Source organism: Taeniopygia guttata, chromosome 1 (genome assembly GCF_048771995.1).
Source record: "Taeniopygia guttata chromosome 1, bTaeGut7.mat, whole genome shotgun sequence".
Lineage (NCBI taxonomy): Eukaryota > Metazoa > Chordata > Aves > Passeriformes > Estrildidae > Taeniopygia > Taeniopygia guttata.
This window is the reverse complement of record NC_133024.1, coordinates 96508915-96528742: the sequence shown is the minus strand read 5'-3', so window position 1 is coordinate 96528742 and position 19828 is coordinate 96508915. Positions and strand designations below refer to the sequence as shown.

General features: G+C 41.3%; 1 protein-coding gene across 7 annotated transcripts in view; it reads left to right on the top strand.

Annotated features, from left to right (window-relative positions):
• The window catches only part of ARHGAP6 (Rho GTPase activating protein 6), a 312106-nt gene extending 302235 nt beyond the window's left edge, over window positions 1-9871 (top strand). For all 7 annotated transcript variants that reach the window (XM_012569631.5, XM_030280769.4, XM_030280775.4 and 4 more), the window contains 3 exons: window positions 4664-4926; window positions 6954-7034; window positions 7803-9871. In XM_012569631.5, coding sequence (XP_012425085.4) covers window positions 4664-4926; window positions 6954-7034; window positions 7803-8482 — 1024 coding nt within the window. In that variant the 3' untranslated portion in view covers window positions 8483-9871. The remainder of the gene's footprint in view (window positions 1-4663; window positions 4927-6953; window positions 7035-7802) is intronic.
• The last annotated feature ends 9957 nt before the right edge of the window (window positions 9872-19828 follow it).

Genomic DNA, 19828 nt, shown 5'->3' with positions numbered 1-19828 from the left:
TATTATATCTAACTCAAGCTAATAAAAACTTCATGCAGGATTTCACTGTCTATATAACAAAAAGACATCAAATTGTATCTCACATATGACATACCAGTTGTGCATAAGTTAGTCACAAATCATTGTGGATGTAACAGGTAATTGTCAGATCCTGATTCCTTAATTGACTTTTCCTTGAACTTCCTTACTCTTAACCAGCATGCACACCTACAGGAGAAAATACAGCTTTTGTGAAAAGCTGGTCACAACTGACAAAAGGCATTTTGTAAGGAAATGTTCTGAAGCCAAACAGGAGCATATAGCTACAGTAGTATTAATTTATTGTGTTGTCAGTAATGGGCAGATGAAATATCACTGAGATAGGAAAAAATTACTACCATTTTCTTTTCTACACTGATGTCATGTAAGTGATTTACTTTTAGTGTTAATGGGATATGTTTTCACTGTGGTTGCAACTTCTTGGTTAAGATATTCCAGGCAATTAGGGAGACTGTTGCTTAGTGTTATTGCTAGGAGTGTGATGCTCTTAAGAAATTAATGTATTTCACAACATAATCTCAATTTTGAGGCTGCAAATGTGTTGCTTATTTTTTCCTATAAGAAATGTGAGACAGCAGACAACAAGGAGATGTTTTTCCTGATTTCATAAAAATGAGCCTCCGAAGTATCTCTTTATTGCTCTTGGAAATTGTCTAGTCACATACTCAAAATACAAATGTGGATCTGTGAGACAAAAAACTTTATATATTCTTGAGACAGTCTTCATCAGAAGAGCTAGTTGACTGCATCGAGTATAGAATCAACTTTGAGACTTTAAAGGCACATGAATTGCTTTGAAGGTCCTGTTCTGCAACTGCCCTCACATTTCTGCTCTTGCTGTCATTATAAATGCTTTCTTGGCTCTGATCTAACAGAGAAAATACAATCTCTTTTCCTAGCAGAGGAGGACAAATCAGATGTTCCTCATCTTTCAGTTCCCTTAAGGAAGTTGTTCATGGTAAAGCACTAATTACAAATGCCAATTTTGAAGTGTGCTTTTGTGGGTGACTTCCCAATTTTTTTGTATGTTGGCTTGATGACAATGGAATTTGGGGTTACAGCTGTAAGATTAAGCATCTTTAAACTAACAACAAATAAAATATATTTCTTATGGTTATTTATTGCTTATCGTAGTTAGTAGTCCTTTCAGAGTAAACAAGTTTCAAAGTTACAACATTTTTGGATGATTTTGGATTATGATAATGAGTTTTAGTCCATCTTGATCTGTGACACAAAGATGAAGCCATACAACAGGTCATACACATGTGTAAATGCAGTTTTTAAAGCTGCAGAGGCTCCTTGAAACATTGAGTCCTCTACCCTATTAACAGCAGCAACCACATCATAATCCCACAGTAATCTGCCTTGTTGGTAGCACCTCTGTTACTCAAATATGTGTGGAAATTAGAACTGTGTGCTGCCAAGCCATATCACTATGATTTGCCTCTTGAAGGCGTAATTGTTTTCCCACTCAGAAGCTTTAAGTTATAACAGAAAAGGGTTTCTGCCAGAAACAGAAAGGGATTTCCTGTTTTGATAACCTTGATGCTAGTAGAAAAGTAGGAATATCCTCAGTAGAAGCAATTATTGTGATTAAAACATTTCTAGTTCACCCATGCAAGTGGACTTTGGTGGACAGCATAAATTCATAGAAAGCTGCCTGTTGTTTTGGAATCTGAAATAGTATTTCTAAATTCACGTGGCATGTGTTCCTTCTGTTGCTTTCAAATCTTTCCATTGGTACTTAGCCACCTTTAAAATCTTTTCCTTAACATATTTCATAACCTCTGGAAAATACTTTACTTGCCTTCCCATTCCTCACATTTGATTGCACATAATCATCTATTATTCTTTGTGAGGACAATAATCTGCCCTTCCTCATATATTACATATAGAGGAGTAGGTATCTTGCACAGTATTTATGTTTGCCTTCCAATTTAGTTTCTCCCTGGTGAGTGGGTAGAAAATCTCACTATCCAATGGAAGAAGAATTTTGAATTAGTAATATCTGTCTGTAGTAAATATCTGTTTGCTAGTGAACTCAAACAGTAAAGCAAACAGATGCAAAACTTTAATTTTAAGGGATTTGTGAGAATTCTTTCTTTATTTGCAAAGAAGCAAACCAAAGTCTTCTTGCAAGTTGTTTTATTTTGTTTGTGAAGTAAAGCTGCAAATGTATGAGTTCAATTTCCTGCTTGTAAGTATTTAATCCATTTTGATGGTCTCCTGTAGTAAGATTGTCAGAGTCCACAGCAGTTCTTTTGATTCTTAAAGCTACTTTGCCTGAAGAAATTTAAAAGTGATAATACACATATGTATAAAAAATAGTATGGACTTACCAGCCAAAACTGTAAATCAGTTTAGAAACTTGAATGTTTAAATCTTTCCAAAGACTTGAAAGTTTCCATTCAGGTAAATTTTTAGCAGGAGCTCTGTCTTGAGAAGAGGTAGACTATAACAGATCATTCAAGGTAAGACTTGAAACCAGTGTTTCACAAAGCTCAAGTTTATCTTCTCACATTCTTCCATTCCCATTTTCATTAACCTTATTCCTTGTGTTACCTTGCCTTGGCTAAGTGCTGGTTTACCTCTGTCTTCGCCCTGTGCAGCACAGATAGGTTTTGATGCTGCAAAAACTTATGTGCAATAAACCTTAATGTTTAGATGACATTCAGTCTGGAAGGCTGGAAAAGAAGGACATTTTGTCATAGGAAACCTGCAGATACCAACATTTGTCCCATTTTCTAAGAGGTCCTTCTAGTTCTTCTGAAAATCTCAAGACATTGCTTAAATCTCATATCACTGCACAAAGGTTTTTAGGACTTAGGACAGAAAGAAAGAAGCAAGTTGCAAAAAAACAAGAAAAAAGGTTTATGATAGAATTATACATACTTTAAAAATGATAGTTTTTCAGTGTGTCTATTTAGAGATTATTTTACATTGGATTTATGTTCACATAAGAAGTTTAGAATAGTAGTTACATAATTGAGGCTTTTTTTTTTTTTTTAAATGATTCCCCAGCATTATCATACTTCTCTGGGAAGCTTGTGACAGAGCAACTTTGCCAAATAGCAGCTCTGTTTTCTGAGCTTCCCTCAGTTTAACTCCAGTGACGGTTTTGTCACTGAGAGTTACTGAGGAGTAACATTATTTAATTAATTCCCAACACATTATGGTTGTTTTCATACTGGAAAAAAAATAGGAATATTGAATAACATAATAATAATGCTGTTGATTGTATATATTTTATTTTTCAGGACATGAGATGTGTAAAACAGCCAGAGAAAAAACAACAGCTTGAAAGTGGTCTTAAGTTTTGTCATTATTTATGTATTAATATTTACTGTGCTGTGGTTAGCTGTGTGTTTTCTTTATTTTCTTTCTTCTGTTTTATTTTATTTGTCTGAAAGATGGTTACTGTTCCATAGTAAGAAATGAGTTTTGGCTGCTCACTACATTCAAGCTGTCTTTGGATTTGACTATGAAAAGGGCTGACCATTTTCAGACATTTACAGGAATGAGCCTCTGTTTTATCACACATTAAATTAGAACAGATATTAATGAGAGGTTGCTGAATTAAGTGTTTGTCTCAAACAAAAGATCAAAATCTATGAAACAAAGGTGCAGAGAAATGAAAAATTAGTAATAGAAATATGAGTTACTGAGGAACAACAGGAAAAAAAGTTAATTTACAGAGTAGTTCTACATGTTCTTTGTGGATATGCAATGACTCATGGCCTGCCTCCTACCTGCACGGCAATCTGTGACAGTTCAAGAAAACTCCATCAGTGTTCCCAGCACATTTCAAAAATCAATTGTCTCTCTGACCTTTGGCTGTACTTAGGTAGGAGTTATGTTTGCCTTTTCTTGGCAGAATTAAAGGCAGTTAATGTTGTTGGTGGTGTGAAGGTGAAAAGGTAAAAGAAGTTGTAGAAGGTATCAGTGGAACCAGTTGTTTGATGCCCCAGTCATAAGTACAGTAAATACATCTGTTTGTCCCCTGTATAATATTTACCTTCTTATGTCTCTAGAAGGGGATAATTCTCATAATGTGAAAGGCAAGCTGAGTGCTTGATTTCTCTGTGTAAAACTTCAGAATACAAGAATTTATTTTTGCATACTGCTTAGCATCAAACTAAATCTTTCCTATCATGGCTTCAGTTTTATTGTTGCCACAAACTACATTGTCAAGGTAACAAAAGGAATTTATTAACTGCTTAGTTTCCTCTGGTTTACCATACATTTGTGTGGGATTTTTGTTTTCTTTCTTGACAGCAACATCTTTTGATTTTGAGTGGCCTCTGCTGGCCACTTCATGGCAAAAGTTTTACTCATGGAAAATCCACCTCAATAACTGTTTCTGAAGTGTTTTCATTTCAGCAGCTGTGACCATTCTCATGTATTTGATTTTATCTGTATGATCATAGAATCATTGAATGGTTGGGTTGGAAGGGACCTTAAAAGTAATCTAGTTCCAAACCCTCTGCCATGGGCAGGAACACCTTTCACTAGACCAGATTGTTCAGAGCCCCATCCATCCTGGCCTTGATGTCAAACTGCACCTGTATCTGTGAACATGAAGCATTTTTTTATTAACAGTAGTTTGTTCATCAAAATTTCTCAGGAGCCCTGAGATGCTGCGGTCGGAAGGTTCCTACTCCACAGGAGAAAGACATTCTTCCACAGACTCCAACAAAGCCTCCAGTGGTGACGTGTCCCCTTACGACAACAACTCCCCGGTGCTGTCGGAGCGCTCGCTGGTGGCAATGTCAGAAGAAGTTGCCCACAGCCCAGATAAGCTGTACAAGGTACCTGAGCAGTACACGCTGGTTGGACACTTGCAAACTAAGCCAAAGGAGAATTCTTCTGCATCACAGGCTGAAAAAGGTATAGTGCATCCTGCTTGTGCTCCTCCTCCTCCTCCTCAGTGACTGATGGAGACTCCTGAAATAATTGAAAAGTGCCAGATTTGTATTATCAGCTACCAGGATTTGAGGGGCAATAGTGTAAATAACCTTATAAAAAAATGACAGACCAATATACTTTTTTTCCTCTTGAGCCCAAAGTATTTGTGCTGGGTCCTTCTCATTAGCTCAGCCAGATGTCAGGGATGCTTGTGGTTTGGAACTTCCAAAAACTTGGAGATATTATTTAGGAAAATAGAACTATGTATGTCCAGTTTTTCAGCATGTCTGTGACAGCATGGCAAAGTCTAGTCCTGATCCATGGGACTGTAATACCTGTAAGGTTATGGTCCAGGCTTTGAAAAAAGCTGAGATTTTAAGATGTCAGGCACAAACTTTCTCCAGTTGTAAAGAAGGACCTCAACACCATTGGAAAATGTAGCTGAGTTGCACAGCTTTACATCTGCAACCAATTACACACTGAGCAATACTAGTGCAGGGATCTATTAGTCCCTTAGCTACCTGTGGAGTGCATACCTGAATGATTTCTTTGGTAGAGAACTGTGGTTTAAACTAATAGCTCACCAGCACTTCAAGATGGTTTTCCTATAAAAATATATACATTAAAAGAATTGTCATCTATTAAATTTATACTTAGTGAGCCAAGCTTTAAGAACTTTCAATGCTTAGGGATGCACATAACTGTTTGGTGGTATTTTTAAAATGTCTTAATTTCAGATGTACTGCCTAGGCACTTAATTCCCTTTGGACATAATGGGATTTAGACTAATATCTCAATTATATACTTTATAAATGCCAATTGGAATTTATCTTCTGAATTCAACATCTAAATCTCTGAACAAGTTTAAGAATTTGGTCACATTTCTATTAAGTTATGAACAGGAAATTACAGTAAGTTTTATCTTATTAACAATCTTTTGGACTTTAATATGCATCACAAAGGCAGTGAACCAGGACAAATTAGGAAATTCCTCTACTGACTAGTGGAATCAGAAAAAGGCATTAAACTGTTTATTAAGCCAGCATTCCATTAAATCTTTGTTCTGTGGCTGCATTTCTGGGTCACACTGGCAGCATCCTTGGGTTGATAGAGCATGACTTATGGGGACCCCTGGGTCCGGGACTGCATGAGGGAGCTTTGCCAGAATCTACCTTTTGTGGACCAAGCCCCCCTGTTCATGTGCAATTTCTCTGACTTCAATAAGGCAGAGGACTTAAGAACTCAGCAAACTCAGGCACTCTGCCCATACAGAGCACACTGAATCCATCGCAGGATCTGATCTTGAAACAAGTAGCTGTGAGCAAATACATAGAATCATAGAATGTCAAGGGGCTGGAATGGACCCTAAAGATCATCAGTCCCAACCCCTCCCCACACTATGGGCAGGGACACCTCCCATTAGATGGGATTGCTCAAAGCCTTAACCAGCCTGGTCTTGGACACTGCCAGGCTTGGGCCATCCAAAGCCTTCCTGGGCAATTTATTCCAGTACCTCACCACCCTCACAGTAAAAAAATTCTTCCTAATATCTAACCTGAATTTCCCCACTTTCAATTAGCACCCATTGCTCTTTGTCCTATCACTACAGTTACTGATGGAGTGTCCCTTATTGGCTTCCCTGTTTGCCCTGTTCACATATTGGAAGGCTGTTACAAGGTCTCTATACAATTTTTTCTTCTCCAGGCTGAACAGCCCAAATTTTCCCAGCCTGTGTTTGTATACAAGGTGCTCCAGTCCTCTTATCAGCTTCATAGCTCTCCTCTGGATTTTTTCCTGCATTTACATGTCCTTATATTGGGGTCACCAGAACTGTACAGTACTCCAGGCGGGGTCCCACATTATGAGATGCTTGTGTTAGGTACACAGTGTAGGTCCACTGGATGTTAATGACTCTGATACATTACATTACTGTTCCATTTGTGTATTTCTAAATAATGTCTTTAAGAGGATTGATTAATCATATTTTCCCTGCTCTTACTGCTGTTTAGATGTTTCTGAAGATCATTTTGATATCTGGGGTACTTGGCATTCAACGCTGAAAAGTGGCTGCAAAGATCCAGTAATCACAGGTCAGTACTTTCTCAATTTTAAAGCCCAAATCTAGCGAAGAAAAAAAAAAAAAATTCCTTGTTTTCAAGAAATCACAGTGAAACCAGTAGGAGAATCTATACTGTCCAGAGCTGGACTTTTAAAAGGTGACTCTTAAGTAGAATACAGAGGAGCACAGTGGTTATACTTTTCCGTATTCAGTGAAATACAGAAAACAGCAACATTTCAAACTATCAAATATACTTTTAAAAGTAATTTTAAAATTGTTTCAATAAATACTTTTAAATTCTTCTAGGATTCATAGAATCATAGAACCGTAAAGTGATATGGGTTGGAAGGGACCTTAAACACTTAAACCTCCTCCCTTGAGCAGGGACACTTCCAACTAAACTGGGATGCTCAAGGCCTTATCCAGCCTGACCCTGAACACTGTTGGGGCATCCCCAGCCTCTCTGAGCAACCTGTTCCAGTGTTTAACTACCATCACAGTAAAAATGTCTTCCTCATATCTAACCTGAATTTCCCCTCTTTCAATTTGTACCCTTTACTCCTTGTGCTATCACATTTCCTGAAGAGTCCCTCTCTGGTTTCCCTGTCAGCCCCCTTCAGATACTGAAGGATGCAGTGATGTTTCTGCACATTCTTATCCAGGCTGAACAGCCCCAACTTTCCCAGCCTGTCTCAGCCCCCATCCCTCTTCTGCCATGTGATACAAGGGAAAGGCATTAGCTTGTTAAATGCCTGAGGAACGGCTCTGCAGACTGATGTGTTTGTGCCTCCACCCGCAGGTTCTTACGGGAACATTCACGAAAGCAGCTCGCTGCGGCCCGGACAGTGCTCGCTTTCCCAGGGGAACCTCGCCGCGTGTTCCCCTCGGTGGCAGGGCAGCTCCTCAGAACTGGACGGCGGCAGGCAGGGGATGCGGAGGAGCCAGACGACAGCGGCCATTCCCGAGTGCCAGCTGCAGCCCGCGGCGCCGGGGCCGTGCAGTGCCCCGCGCAGGGAAGGCGGCTGCAGGGCTTCAGACCCGTCCCGCTCCGGCTCGGAGCAGCGCTTGGCTGTAAGCAGCGTGGAGGACCTCAGTGAGCACCACTCGAACGCGGGCTGTTTGCAAAGCACAGCCAAGCCCTCCTACAGGAAAGAGCGGCCGCCACCCCCTTACCCAGGCCCTGCAAAAACGAGCTCGAGTGTTTCTTCAGCGCTGCACTCTTTGTGGAGACTTCAACGCCCAGACAAAAGCTCGGGGCCGAGAGCAGCTGCAGGGCCGCCAGGCAGAGCCCCTGACCAGGCCGTGTCCAGCTCGGAGCCGCACGCACCGGCGGGTCACAGCTATTCCACAGCACCTCACAGCCAGAACAGTAAAAGCGTTTCGGAGGCGGACTGGAATGAGTGGCAAAGGGAGAGGTGGCAGATTTGGGAGCTGTTATCAGCTGATAACCCTGATGCCCTCCCAGAAACCCTTGTATGATCTGACTCTGTGGAACTGCCGCTCATACCCATGCCTCCGTCTCATAGGAAAACCATGGTGACATTGGAAAATGGGGCGGGGCTTGTTTGTTTTATACCAACTCAATTGCATATACTTGTTTAAAACTTTGTTCACTTTAATTTCTCAACAGCACTGTCAAGCAGTTAATTTACAAATACAGTATGTTCCTGTTTTTCAGCAAGCTTTTGAGAAAAAGCAAGGTGAAAACTTCAGTGTAATAACCCTGTATTCATATGCTGTGTATAAGATAAAAACTGTTGCTTTGATGTTGCTAAAAATGTATTTATATATCTGCAGTTTTGATGATTGTATATTCTGTAATGGGTACTGTATGATAATCATGTTATGTTTTCATATGCAGATGTCAATCCATCGTGACTGCTTTTTTAAAAAATCACTGCACTTGCATTACCATGATATGCATTGGAATTCTATAGAAAGTGCACAAGCTGGTTTCTGTGCTTATATATATATATTAAAAAAAAAAAAAGCTGTTAAAGGGGAAAGTTGTACTTCTTTTCACTGCCTTTTGAAAAACACTAAGATAAAGTGGAACATGAAAAGCCATATATTATATAAGGGTAGTAGTGAGCTTAGAGGGAAATACAAAATATTTTTTTCTTATACATATGTTTGCAAAAAACTTTAAAATTTGATACAAGATTATAAAAGTATTTTTTTAGGTTCTGATAGGAAGCAGCTCAGAGAATCTAAGAACAACATTGTGCCTAAACCAATGAAGTATGTTGTGCAAAGTCTGCCCTCCCATTCTAAAGGAAAACCAATGTTATATATGCAGGATATAATATATATATTTATAAATGTATGATTTTATGTATTGTTTTAAAACAATAAACTGGAATCCAAATTTTAGAAAACCAAACCAAATAAATTGAGATGCGTAACACTGAGAAATAATATGGCTTTTCCTTTGAAAGAACAAAGCTCCAGCATTAAGAAAGTTAGAGAAAAGAAAAAAATGCAGACAGACACATGAAAGGGAGTCAAGTAGAGTTTCAGAAATGAACACGACATTTGGAAAAGCTCACAATTGTGTTTCTATAAATACTGTGCCAAAGTCTGGGTCAGTCACACTTCCTCGGTAGCTGTATGTTGCATTGTGTTAAATGTTGCTGTTTTGTGCGCGTTGTTTTTCAAGTGCAGAGCCGTTTGTGGGCAGCGGGTGGCAATGTACTGCAGCGTTCCAGAGAAATCCCTTCTTAGCACTCCATAAGGGAAAGTGTATCCTATCAAAAGAATTTTATAAAACTTATCAGTCTTAATTTTAATGAAGTTGGTTATTCAGTGATGTTGTCTTTAAGTTCTATCTTGTGTCATAATGATGGAATAAAAAGCTAAGTAAAACAATGAGCATATTTTTTGCTCCTTTTTTCGGAAGGTTTACAGGATATTGATGTGTTTTTGTTACATTCTTGAGTGTCTCTATCAAAAACAACTAAAAGGCATAGGAACTTAAGAGCCATTTTCAAATGCAACTTAAATATACCAGATTCAAGGTTTTACCTTAGTTTGAGGCTTAATATCCATCATATAAAGATTCCTTCCCCTCATATCTCCATTTCTCATCAAATCTCCATTTTCCAAGTAATGTTATAAGATAAAAGCACAAAACCAAGTAGAAAGGGGCAGGATTTGGCCTTTTGACTGTTGTAGCTCTTTTTGTGCAGAATAAATATAATTCTCTTCTAGTAGTTGCAAGCCTTTTCCAAATATTATAATGGTGTGGGACTTGATAGGAAAAAGTTCATGTGTGTCACTTTGTTGCAGCAGCTCTGTGTCAATTTATTCCAGATAAAAAAAAAAAAAAAAAAAAAAAAAAAGAGTCCACTCCAAATTAAAATGATTGTGGAATATACGGGAAAGACAAAAAAAAATGAGCTCTTACAAACTTTACTATTTGGTGTTGCCTCAATATTATTCCAAACTTGATTCAGATTTACTACAGGGAATTGGCTCTCAAGTAGTCCTTAAAACCAGTCATAGTGTAAATCTTGCTGCAGAAGATACTATATTCACTAGATGTCCATCTCTTTATTTTAAACCTTTATAAATACAGGAGCACCTGCACCCTCGTTAGTGAAAGGCATCTGAGGATTATTCAACCTCATGAAGAGATTGCTTTTTTCCACTCCCTCTCCTTGTATGTATTTATATATATGTATGTGTGTGTGTGTCTGTGTGTGTGTGTGTCTGTGTGTCTGTGTGTCTGTGTGTCTGTGTGTCTGTGTGTCTGTGTGTCTGTGTGTGTATTACCATCTACATACAGTTTGTGCAGCAAAAGATGAAAACAAAAGGCAAGACAAAAGACCACTGCTGGAGAACAGCCTTGTGTGCACACATTTCAATAGATTGCCATGTGGAAGAGATACAAAATACATTCCCATAAATTAAAGTAACACTTAGCAAGACTACTTAATTTCTGTAACTTCCATTTGAACAGGGCAGAGCAGAATTATCATGAGCAGGTTAAGAATGGAATTTTTAGTTGTACGTCTTTCCAGGCTGAAATCAGTGACATAATTTGTTATGCCTTTTTTTTTTTTTTCTTTAATATATATTTCATAGGAAAGGCAGCCATGAAATCTTGTTTCTAGCTTTATGTTGGGTGATAGATCTGTGTGGGATATCCCATTTTAGATCTCTAAATGATCCTATGCTCTTGAATACACATGCTCTTGAATAGCCATAAAACTCATTTTACAGGGAAAGTCTCCAGTGTGAGGGTATCAAAGCTTTTTCTCTGACTCTTTCCCTTGGGAGGAGGATTCCTGTCTTAGCAAAGGGGTCATGGTCTCTATCACACTATTCATTAAAGCCTGTGCTGTAATGAAGAGTGTGATAGAGAAGGCTTCCTCTGGAGGTCTTGAGACCTCTAGGCAAACTCAATTTCCCTCATATCACTTCTTATCAAACCACACTGCTCACACTTAGGATTGTAAATAAACCACTTTCCCCTCCTGGGCTGAATTCCCTCTCTCAGGAGGTGTCTCCCAGCTGGGAGGAGGGGTGTTCTGCACTCACAGGTGAGCCCAGGAAAGATGGGATGTGGGTGATCCAAGGAGAGGGTGCCTGTGAGTTGCCCACGGGGGAGGGGTTGCACTTCTGCTACAGAAACAAAAAAATGCAAGGATTCAATACAGCTCCAGGCACAAGCAAGATGTGAGGAACCTGTCAGCCAGGGGAGAAAGAAAATACAGACTTTAAAACACTACTTTAAAGATTACTGTTGCTGCTACCTTTTAAAACAAGATATGGTTGCACTGTTGCATTGTGCAGTCTAAGACCATGCTCCTCAGCTGAAGGGTCAGTTCCACCTTGTCCCTCTTCCCCAGCTCACTATCCTATCCCTTAGACCAGCTCATGGAGTAGTGGGAGGAGTTCCAGCGTTTGTTGATCTGGCTGAAACTTGTCCTGACCAAGGAACACATACAATTAGTGGCTCTCACAGGTGGTGGGCACAGGGGATGAGGAGGAGGGACAGGGCACGGTCAGAGATGGGCAGAGGAGAAGGGTGGGACTGGCTCCTCTGTCAGGTGCTCCAGTGAGCCCTGTCAGGTGCTTGAGCCACCTTGAGGCTTTCTGCTTCAACCTGCAGGCAGGAGCCCAGCCAGGCACTTGAGAGTGGCTCTGAGACACAAACCTGAGACAATCCAGCTGCTGCCTTGGGTACATGAAATTTCAAGCACTCTGATGTCTACACTGAGCCCAGGCTCCCACCATGGCATAGATTAATGCCACTCAGAATTTCTCTGCTGTTGAAATGATGTTGAGGTGCAGTGGACTGGAATTTGTGATTGTATGGTGTGGGGAGGGAGGTGTTACCTGGTTTTTCACTGATTTTGTTGTTTCACAGGCATTGGTAGAGGTCAGAAATCTCTATTCCAGCCTTTCTGAAGCACCAGCTTGCCCTGTATCGCTGGTCTGGCAGAGGATCAGGGACTTCTTTCTCCTCTGGGGAACACACAGGATGTCTGAGCTTCATCTTGATCCTTGTCTCTGTCTCTCCCTCCCTGTTTTTGTTTTTGTTTTTGTTTTTAATTAATAAAAAAATAAATAGTAGTTCCATTGTGCAATACTTAACCTCACAGAGCTGCTAAGTAGTGGAAATGGTTCTCAGTTGCATTAAAAAGTATTTTGACATCAGTATGTCTTTTTACATCACTGGGAACTGTAAAGCACTGCTGTGCTACAGTTGCTATAGGGGAAAGTGTCTGCAGCCATACAGTGCTGCAGAGACCACACAGCTATTCCAGGCATGTAGACGCTCGGGCTACTGCATCATAAAATGCACCATCTCTGACAAGAGCATTAATTTAATTTTTTCTGAAGTGCAAAGCATCTCAAAAAGTGGTATCTGCATCTGGAAAAGTTACTCACAGGCTCCCTTTTTATTCAGTGGAAAGAAGTGGGTATTTCTGTGCCACCTTGACAATCTCTTTTGAAGGGCTGGTTGCCTATTTTTTTCCTTCCCCTGCTATATAAATGGAGCCTAAACAAGTCACTCAAATATGGTAGCACTCCAAATTTGTTGGAGTGAATCCCACCCTGGGGGTCTAGGAAACCAGAAAATGCATGGTGAATGTTCAACACAGGTTTCTAGCTCCTAGGAAAAGTGAAAATTACCCAGAAGCCTCAGCATTGTGGTTCCTAGGTGAACCTGGGTCTAGTGGGGCTGGCAGAGTCAGTGTTGCTCCTGGGGGCCTGGGGAGATGGCACAGTCAGCTCTGTGAGAAATGCAGACTTTTTGCAAAGTAAGGAAGAGACACTGCCTGGTCTGGAATTTCCCCCTTTTTTTTTTTTTTTTTTTTTTTTTTTTTTTTTTTTTTTATGTGGGACTGGTTGGTTGGTTGGTTGGTTTGTTTGTTTTCAAGTTGGATTTCTTTATTCACTGGAAATGAACATATGATTTCTGGAAGCAACCTAATTTGGGCATTATATGTATATATAGCAGGGAGGTGGTTTGTATTGATTCCCAAGTGGCAATGGCAAATGGAGGCAGGCAGATAAAATCTTCCTTTTGAAAGATGGGTGTTAATTCCCGTTCTTCCGCTTCTGAGAAAGTAAATGTCTTTGGCACCAGAATTTTAGAGTCAGAGAGTAAAGTAGGAAGGAGGGAGGAGGAAAGAGGATCCACTTCTCTCTAAATTGCAGTTGGGAGGGGTGAAAGCATGTGCAGGTAAGAGCAGTATCTCCAGCTGGGTGGTTGAAACACTCTCGGGGGGAGGACTTCAGCCCCAGACTCTGTGGACTCTTCTAATGATTATTCAAACTTTTAAATAAAAGACAAGAACTTTTAACAGTGTCTCTTTTGAACAAAGGGGACATGAATAGACATTTCAATCACCATTTCTTTTTGCTGTGTTTGCTCAATTCCATTTCCATTTGTCTACTTCCAACCATAGCCATGGGTTTTAATTTAAAAAAAAAAGGCCTGGGAAAAAAAAAGATTTCTTTCTGCACCATCTTAATAGAAATCCAAATTTTGTCTGCTTTGAAAAAGGAGTATTGACCAAGTCAGGCATCCTTTAGAGTACAGAAACTCTTCAATCATTATGAGAAAAGACCACCTGACCCTGATTATTATAGAGGTGAATTAGATACACCATTCAAAAATGGAGGAAGGGAGGAAGGAAAGGAAGGAAGAAGGGAGAGACTGAAAAGTACTTTATCATGCAGAAAGTAACAAATGCACATGGTGACCTGCCAAGCAGGGTTACTGAAGTAAAAACACACCGTTCACTTGAGGACAAGAGTCATATGATCACTTTAGGGAGATGGAGTGTTGAATATGGAAGTAGCATCTGGCTTTTCTCCTAAAAAAAGGTTTAAAAGGGTGAAATGCTGAACAAACTCTTCCTTTCACCCACAGGCTATTTCTGTAGATCTGAACAGCAGCTAAAGGTTACCAGCTGTGCTTTTGCCCAGGGTGGTATAGACATTGTGTAGTTGTGGCCTTATTTGTGATTTCAGGGAGAGCTGGAGCCCTGAAAGAGCTCAGAAATATTCTGAAATATTTCTAAAAAAACCACAAAAAGCCCTGGCTCCAGAATTATGAGCCACTTTTCAGCCTGTGAAAAAATGAGTAAAACTGAAAGAAAAAGGAGAGCTCTGGAGTAGCAGCCTCATCCCACTGGGGCTTTCAGTGGGTGATTGATATTTTGAAGAAACCTATTGCTTATAACTCTTAACATTGGCAAGCAAGTGGTAGGACCCAGGGAGCTGGAAGGCTCTCCTGTCAAAGGAACAACAAAGGTAATTTTAAAAATAAGGAAAGAAAGATGGAGAGAGAGAAAGTTTGTAATGCAAAGTGAATGCTGTCTTCCTATGTCTGCCACTAGCAGTTTCTGAATCTTAAAGTTTTCCCATCCTTTAAGAGTCAAGATTTCTAGTTGGAAACATTGAGAAGTGGTGTTATGGAGTAGGCTAAGGTCCTGAGAGCCCTGCAGGTGTGATAAGGCCCTGCTCTCTTGCATATCTTGTCCTCCATGGCACCGGAATTAATTCTGTCTGATCCTGGTGCTAGTGAGAAGATGAGTGTGAGAATATGTGTGAATTTTGAGCCTTGCTGCAATGGCATTGCTACACAAATGCAGGGACAGAGTCACACTGCCTTTTGTTCTGCTTTTCTTCTGGTTTTAGGGCTCCTTTATTCTGCCTTGTGCACTAGTCAAGACTGAAGAAGTAATCTTCACTATGTCTCTCCTTTCATCTGGTGATTTGAACAATACTCCTGGGATATACCAGGCATATTTAAACTCTGAGTATCTATCATCTTGCTCTCCCATCCCACTGGTTAGTGGGAGGGACAAAGGGCAGAGCAGCAGCTGCACAGCACTCGTCAATGGACCATACACAACTGCACAACTCTCAGGTCCTACCTTCCTCAAGCCTCTCCCTCTGGACTGAATTCTGGGGGGCAGGGAGGTAGTGTGTGTGTGTCTCTCCCACAGCCCGTGATGGTGGAGCTTAGCTGAGAAGCTGATGCCTTCCTCAATGACAGGGAAGCACACGTGAAGATGGTGCTGCCCAGTACATGGGAGCTAGGTGGAAATTTCTGTGCCCTGGGACCATTGGATCATTGCTCAGCACTGAAGATCAAATTGCCTGAGCTGTTTTGGCTTGTGTTGTGCTGAGACCCCAGTGCCCCGAGGGTTGGAGCATGTGGGTATGGCCTATGGTGTTTTAAGGCATGGGGAGCCTGGGAGAGCTTCATGTGCCCTGTGTCAGCACCACATTTGTGTGCTAGAAGTAAGTAGAAAGCCTCATACTCTGAGGCAGCCCTTTGGACGCCTTCAGACTCGCCTTCAGACTCACCTTCAGACACCAAATGAGAGTCATCCCTGAGAGCCAGAGAAGCTGAGCCAGGAGCCTTGGAAAGCAGCAGTGTTACTGCTGCAAAATGAGCCCTTGCTTGCTGGTACCAGAAATTTCTGTTTCAGTCCTCTTGCAGAATCATGGGTAAGTACCAAGGCAAGGGGCTGAAAAGAAATAGAGGATTCCAGAGAAACCTTTATTTTGGTAGGGGAAATTCATCACTCCTGCCCCTACCCACAAGGAGACATCCAATTGTCTCTGCAGGTAAGACCTGAGAAATTAGAGGTACTCTCAACACCCTCCTGGGATGGGGCAGGGCAGTGTTCAGCTCCCTGCTACAAGAGCTACGCCTGTGGTCTGTGTCCTGTTTGTAGTTGTTGTGGGGGTCTTGGTTTTGTTTGGTATTTCTCTGCTCTTCTCCTTTGTCTCTGTGATCTTCATACGCACAGGGAATGTAGGATCTGCCTTGTGTACGACAGAGGGAGCAGAAACCTGTACTCCCCTGTGAGGAGAGCTGTTCAGAGGTTTTTTGGTTTAATATTCATACTAGCCTCAGGCAATGTTCTACTCTGTGTTTTAAGGGAGAGGGCAGGGAGAACAGTTGTTCAAAAGTAGTTGTTTCCTCTGGTATCAAGGGACTAGCTTAAGGCCATGGATAAGGATGCATGGATCAAGGATGCAGATGGCAGTGGAAGAATAAAAGTAACCATAGGATACTGGGAAGACAGAAAGCTCCACCATTATTTTCCATAGAAAAGATTTAAGAAAAAAAATCTTCCGTGACAATTTTTCCTTCAAGCAAGTAAGACATACCCCATGTCAGTTCTGATCTGTCCCCAGCCAATGGATTGAGACAGAACTGAGTGCAGTATAAGGCAAGGAAATAAATTTGGGCACCACATACAATAAAATCATGTTGTTAAGGTGTTTATGTCATGTTCTGCTATACCAAAGCTTATGTCACTCATAATGGTAAAATTTGGATAACTTCTGCCTAATTCTGGACATTTGCCACAACATGCATAGTCCCTAAAAACTAAAAGGAACAGGATAAGATCAGAGTTTCCAGGTCATGATTTGTATTTACAACTTAATGACAAGTACTATCCTCCCTCTTAATTTTTTCATTTTTTAAAAAATACCTAGTGTTTCTATAAACTTGTCTAGGCACAACAAGGAGGGCATCTCTCTGCCGTTCTACTTATTAGAAAAAGGCAGCAAACACTTCTGCATGTCCATTGTAGGGCTAGGTTTGGACTCAATGTCAGTCAAAAGCCAAAAGCTGCCTTGTGGTGACCCTCAGGCTTGCAATTTACCTCTGAAAATAACTCAAAGGGTATCTTAGATGGGAGGGAGAGAGAAAAAGAAAACATCAACCACAGTCATGATGCTTTGGCTACTTGGTGCATGTCCACATCTTTATAGGCAGTTTGGTGGATTTGCCGGTCTCTTTGAGTGCTGTGGAGCCCTCACTTGCAGCAAGCACCCCTCCACCCTACTGCACTACTGTGAGGAGCACACAGAGCCTCCTCCATCAGTGTCAGCTGTGCACAGCCTGTGTGGCTGCTGCAGGAGTGATGCTGACTCTGCCACAGGGTCCTGGGACTCGTTGCTATCTCCATGCCCTGGGTCTCCATTTCTCTTTGCCTCTGATCTCTTCCATAGCACATCCCTCCCTGCCTGGAAGTTTTGTGCAGGACAAGACTCTGAGCCAGGGGGTAGGTGGGCAGGCCATGAGCCCCAGGACTTTTACATCCTCAGCTCAGCTGCAGGCAGGACCTCAGAGTGGCCTTGCATCCAGCTCTCACTGCCAACCCACAGGCTTTGCTGTGTGACCCTGTCAGATCCAGTGACTGGAGAAGCCTTTATAGAGCAGGGGTGAGATTATACTGCAAGGATTAGCATCTCACACTCAGGACTTCCTACACTTGCTCCCAGCCACCCAGCAGGGAATGTTGTTTATTTGGCAGGCCTATGCAAACACACTAGCAGGGCAACTGGAGCAGACCTTTCTGCTTGGAAAGTTTATGCTCACTGCACAATTGTGTTAATGTAAACCCATTATATTGGCATCAACAAGAACCGTGCTGAATACCTCAATTCTTCCACCCAGCAAACAGGCTGCTGGGCTGAGCTCCTCATGGCTGCAGCCAAAACCCTGCCAACTTTGTCGCCTGTGAACTAGATGTTCAGTGAAGAGGGAGACAGGAAAAAAAGGCTTTTCTTAAAATACATCCAAATAGACCTTTCATTTCAGCTTTACAGATTTATTCAGTAAACTGAGATAGAAGTCACACAGCAAGACCAGCAGAAAACTCAAATATCTGTTGCATGTCAGAGCCTGTGGACTTTTTCTGTAAAGTGTGAGAGTTTTAGACCATGTGCCCACAAAGGGATTAAACAGAGAAAGAGTCTCATTGCCCAGCTGTCTCTGCCAGTCTGGGGGCTAAACTGCCTTTCATGTTTCCTGAACATTATCCTCTGGTAGATACAGCAGAGCAGACGTAAAATAGCTTTGTTTATCATGTCTTTTCTAAAGGCATTAAGTTCTGTTTCAGTGATTCCACTTGTTGTTGTCACATGTTTAACACCAGGGCCATTCTGGAGCGAATGGTTGGGCTGCCAGAGATAGTCTGTTTGGGGATTCATGTTAATAGGATGGCACTGCAAGGCAGAACTGACTCATGTAATACTGACCATTTCACCAGACTGAATGCCAAAAAGTATCATTTGGAGAACTGAGATTTCAGCTGTCAGAAGAACCAGTATAAAGCAAGTGCGTGTGCTGTGACAGAAACAGTAGCAAGACCTTTGTGTGCTCTTCTGGAAGCACTTGATGGAATTATAAAGAAATATCCTCATGGCTCACATCAAAGGTAATCTCTCCCTTTAGAATGACTTTATTTTAGACATCCATTCCTGGATATAGCAGGGGGCATATAAGGACATTGCATGTATTATCATAAGACAAATCCTTGCATGGCCCCAAGTGTGGCTGAGGTGCTTTCTCAATGTTTCAGAAAGCAATGTTGGGGAAAAGCAACGCTGTAGCCCTCCTTTCAGCTCTTCTGTCATCCCAGTCATGAGGTGGGCCACATCCTAATGCCTGTTCTCATAGACAGGAGCAATCCTAAAATGTTTCTTAGTATTTACCTCTATATTGAATGATAGATGCTCAGCAAAGCGAATGAGGTGGGCTCAGATGAGCATCCTGTGATGTGATGTAGTAGTTTAGAAAGGACTTCTTGTACCATAAACTTTCAGGCAGCATGAAGTAAAAATTCACGAGGTCCCCTTTCAGAATTTTTAACTGGCATGGCTGCCCTAGCTACCCAAAATGTTTGGGCTTTGCCTTGTTTTTCTCTCAAGACAAACATTTTTATAAGCAAAGATCCTGTCTTGGGTAGCATCCCAGCTGTGCAGCTATCCCCAGTTGTGCTGTGGTGTCTTGGGAATCACCTGGGATAGCTGAATTGTATGCCAGCAACTTGTTCTCTCAAGGTCTGGGATGGCCACTTTATCCTGACCACTGGAATGATGGAAGCATCCACACACTTTCCCCAATCTCTCCTTTTGGAAGCTCTGTGTGGAAAAGCAGATTGGGTTGCTATTCTTCGTTGGTGGTTCCTGAGGCCTCCACTATCATGGAAGACAAGAGCATGTACAGGAGCACATGTGGTAGAGCAGGAGGTTCAGCTTCAACCTTGCTGATCCCAATACCCTCTGTCCTAGCCAAACAGGGAGTTACCCTCCATGTTTTGCAATGTGAAACATCAGGATGAGTATTCCAAAGCAGCTCATCACTATGTCAGGAAGCTCTAGGATCTTGAAGAGGATGATGAGCTATGGCTTTCAGTCAGGCTGTTAAAATCTGCTGTGCTCACACAGTACTGTGATGGGATAACTACACACCTACAACAGCCAGCTACAGCAGATTGGAGATTTTTGTATACCTAAGCTTAACCTACTCAGACAAATTACCATTTTAAT